The sequence below is a fragment of the Triticum urartu genome, chromosome 3A, assembly GCF_056163025.1.
Source record: "Triticum urartu cultivar PI428250 chromosome 3A, HENAU_Tu73, whole genome shotgun sequence".
Taxonomy (NCBI): Eukaryota; Viridiplantae; Streptophyta; class Magnoliopsida; order Poales; family Poaceae; genus Triticum; species Triticum urartu.
Window position 1 is genome coordinate 405,880,530 of NC_141875.1, and position 4,097 is coordinate 405,884,626.

At 58.6% G+C, this 4,097-nt stretch overlaps 1 protein-coding gene across 1 annotated transcript; it reads right to left on the reverse strand.

Moving 5' to 3' along the window:
* Positions 1-963: 963 nt before the first annotated feature.
* LOC125548429 (ananain-like) lies at positions 964-2,420 on the reverse strand. Its single transcript, XM_048712024.2, has 2 exons — positions 1,828-2,420; positions 964-1,725 (listed from the first exon to the last, which is right to left on the reverse strand). The coding sequence occupies exons 1-2, from the start codon at positions 2,288-2,290 to the stop codon at positions 1,130-1,132; spliced, it is 1,059 nt and encodes a 352-aa protein (XP_048567981.2). The 5' UTR covers positions 2,291-2,420; the 3' UTR covers positions 964-1,129.
* Positions 2,421-4,097: the final 1,677 nt, after the last annotated feature.

Here is a 4,097-nt window from a genome sequence, read left to right on the forward strand (position 1 = left end):
CCAGCGCGAAAACGGGACCGGGTGGTTCGGGGACGAGCGGATCCCAGCGGGGGCGCGTGTTTGGTTCGTAGGACGAGGAGATCCCGGGACGGCGCTGTCCCGACGGTGAGGTCGAGGTTGACCGGCGGACAGGGGGTCGTCGGCGCGTCGGCGGGAGGCGGAGGAGGTCCGACGAGGTCGCCGGTCGCCGGATCTGTGCTGCGCCGGCCCAGATCGGGGCGGAGGACGGCGGACGGCGGCGGCCGGGCGAGGTGCGTGCGGGGCGCGGCGCCGGTCGGCTCGGGCGGTGGCCGGCGCGGGGCAAGGCGAAGCGCGGCGGCGGCGGCGCGCGGAACGGCGGCGGGGCGGACGAGCGACGCGAGGGCCCGGGCGGCGGCGCGTGGGATCCGGGCCCGGTGGGCCGGTGCGGTGGAGGAGGCTGGGCGCTGACGTGGCGGGCGCTCGTTGGCCAGGAGCGGCGGCACGGGTGATGTGGCGGCCCCGGATTGGCCGGGCGACGTGGAGGCGGCAGGCTGGACATGTCCGCCGCGTGAGGAAGGAGGATGCTAGGGTTTCGTCCACGAATTTGGATGGGGTTTATTTATAGGAAGAGGAAGCTAGAAGAGTCCAAATGAGATACGGTTTTCGCTCACACGATTATGATCCAACGACGGAGAGCATGAAGAAGGTTTAGATGGGCTAGTGGGTTGTTGTGGAGGGGTGCTGGACTGTAAAGAGAAAGGGGGTTTCGGTTAACGCGGTTTGGGGCATCACGACCTTCAAATAAAATGAAATTTGACAGGCGGTCTACCGGTGATATACCAAGACCATTCGACAAATCTTGGCCCATTCCGAGAACATTTTTCTCCCGCGCACAAAACGAGAACTGGAAGGTGCAACAGGTGCATGTGAGAGTGTTGGATTCCGAAACGGACAATGAAGAAAGTGACCAGATGCAAAAGACGAACATGAATGCAAATGAAATACACATAATGACATGGCAAAATGCAACACGCAAGCAAATGACATGACAATGACAACGAATAACTGGAAAACACCTGTAGCATCGGACTCGGAGCTTTACATGAAGCTAGCTGATAAACTATGTTCGATGATCCACCGACTAGTCACTAGTGTGGTGTTTAATTAGCTAGCTGTCCATGGTCGGATAGTAGGCGTAGGTTGCGATGCCGCAGTTGGCGCCGTTCCCGCGCGCGATGCGCATGTAGCCCCCCTCGCCCCACCCCGTTCCCCACTGGTTCTTCAACACCCAGTACTCCTGCCCGCCGCCGTCCGCCCCGTATCCGACCACCGTCACAGCGTGGTTGAGCCTCTGCCCGCATGACAAGCTGCCGGCGTACACGCCGCTCCTGTAGTGCCGGAAGTCTGGGTCCGTGGCCTCCAAGGCCACGGCCACCGGCTGGCTGGCCGCGAGCCACTGCAACGCGCCCTCGTCGCCGTATAGGCGCGCCCACCGTGGGGCGCCGACAGAGGCGGCCGAGTTTGGCCTGACGCCGCCGCTGCGGCACGCGCCCTGCTGGCCGCTATACGCGTAGGCCGCCTCCGGCTGTAGGCCACCGCTGGCGGCCACATAGCGGAGTGCGGCGTTGATGTCCCCGCCGCTGCAGGTGTTGGCGCCGCCCGTGCAGTCGAGGACTTGTTGCTCCGACATGGAGATGAGGTTACCGGTGCCAATCTTTACCAGCCCCTCCGTCGCCGCCACCGCCGCGAACGCCCAGCAACTTCCTGCGCGCGCACGCGCATACGTGTAAACATTTAGTATTAATTTGCGAGCTGTGGCGTATGCCATGCATGCACTGCAGCTGCAGAATTATACGTACTACGTACCGCAGAAGCGTTGGTTCTTGACTTGGGTGACGGCGCCCTGGGCCCTCCAGTCCACGCTGTCCGGCATGTACTGAAACTGGCCACTCCTCAGAGCGGCAGCCTTGGACACGTTCACCGCTGCCAGCGTCGTGTTGCCCCCAGGATGAAGCTGGTGACGGTACCCGAGGTGCGTCTCCAGGAACTCGTCGTCGGTGAGGTCGGAGAACTGGTTGAGCCCGAGCGTGTACGTCAGGTTGCCCGCCCGGTTGACAGCGTCGACGTGCTGCACGTTGGCCGCGAACACCTCCCGCCGGCGCGATTTCTCGTCGGCGTCCGTGTAGGCGCGCCCGAACTTGGCCATCCACCGCTCGTGCCTGGCGGCCAGGGCCAGGGAGGGCGCCGTGGCGTCGACAACGACAGCGGCGGCCACGAGCGCGAGCACGAGCAGAAGCAGCGCGCCACACGAGCTGGGAATCGGGGCCATTAGTTAGTTCGCTCTGTAGCGGTTCACGTGCTAGCTAGCTAGCTAGCGGATTGAGTGTAGTGTGTACGTAGCAACCATGCGGCGCGCGCTCCTATTTATACGCGCGTGGACGTCGAGCAAGATGGAGCGGATACGAAATCGATCGCCGTAGGTGGTCGATCGATCGATCGCCGTCGTCGCGCGCATGCAGCATCATTATTGCATGAGGGAGTGCGTTCGTGCGCCGTAGTCGACCATCCGGCGGCTGCTCTTGTCTCTCGGTAGCAGTAGTATCTTCTTCCTCTGATGAGAAGATTTTTACTGTTTCCCGGATGGTGCGGCAGAGTGCTCCAGCCCACTACGACGGACGGACGGATACCGTCGCATGCGCGCGGATGCACGGCGAAGTGGAGGAGCCGGAGGAGTTGCTTTCTGATCGAAACGGGTCGGCGTGCGCTTTGCTTGCTTGCTTGCTTGCTTGCTTGTCCATTCTTATTTTTATTTTTTGAACGGGTCAAAAGGTGGCGTGTGAAATGGAAATCGCGCGGGCTGCGTAGTCGGGGCACTCGCAGAATTTCTACACATGGACGGATTGGTTTATTTGGATTCCAACAGAATTGCGTAGAGTGCTCTGTCCTATTAATTATAGACGGCTCTGTTCGTGATCTTACCCCGCCCAGCCCTAAAACTGTCATCTGCCTACTGCATGGGTTGAGTGGTTTATTTGGATTGAACGTGCCATTGTTTGACGCCGAGATGTCTCTCCATCGGGATCATCAACTTTGCATGTGAGGGTTGATGGACACGGAGCATTGTCACGGTGAATTCATGGTGGAACGTCATAGTATGAGACAGACGCATATCTATTGCGATATGCTTATACTTAATTTGTATGAGGTGCTCAGATTAACGTTTTCAAGGAATTTCACTTCTTCCATCTCAACTGATTTAACCCCTTATTTGGTTCATGTCCGGGGGCGGATGATATTGTATGGGTGTGAGCTTGAAACAAACAGGGGGCTGGCTATGCATCAGGTACCTGGAAAGAAAAAAAACTTCCATCAGTCACTTCTATTTTAGACCGTCCGATCTTCATCCAACGGCTGTAAACAGATCTGACACTGTCCATCTTCTACATCTGGTTTCTTCTTCGTCATGTGTAGCCACCGGCCAGCCCAGGCCGCCGCATGCCTCCGTCCCCCGCAGTCGGCTGGCGCCACCTCACCGCCCCGCCCTCCCCTCCATCGCTTCCCACCGTCGTGCTGGCCACCACCCCGGCCATCCCTCTAAGCCTTGCCGCATCAAAAACAACTCCGGCGATCACCTGCCCCCACCCCCCACCCCCAAGATAGATAATGCGGCCATGGCTCCCCCCTAAGATAGATTCTCCGGCGAGCTCCAACGGGAAGGAATGAAAAAAGAAGGAAGAAGGTGACTAATGCGTGAAAAAATTCGGTACCTGAGAATTAGCAAAACCGAACAAACGGCCCTTTAGTATTGTTCACAAATATGCACGAGGATTGCTATGTTGAGCATGTGATCACAACCTCCTATTGTGCCATTCTTATCGGGCTTGCTCTGATGACGCCACGATGGCAGTACGGGCTCACAGACCGGTGCAACAAGGATTTAAATATGGGGCCATGTGGCTTCGGGGGGCGGCTGATTATAAAGAGCATCTTGAAGGCGCCTAGTCCGAGAGGGGAGGACGGGTGACTTGTCCCTTGAGGCTACTTGGGATAACCTTCGTAGGGTTGCTGGCTCCTTGAAGGTTTGGAATCGGGACTTGTCCAGTTCGGTTTGGAAGTAGATCAATAAATTGGAGCGT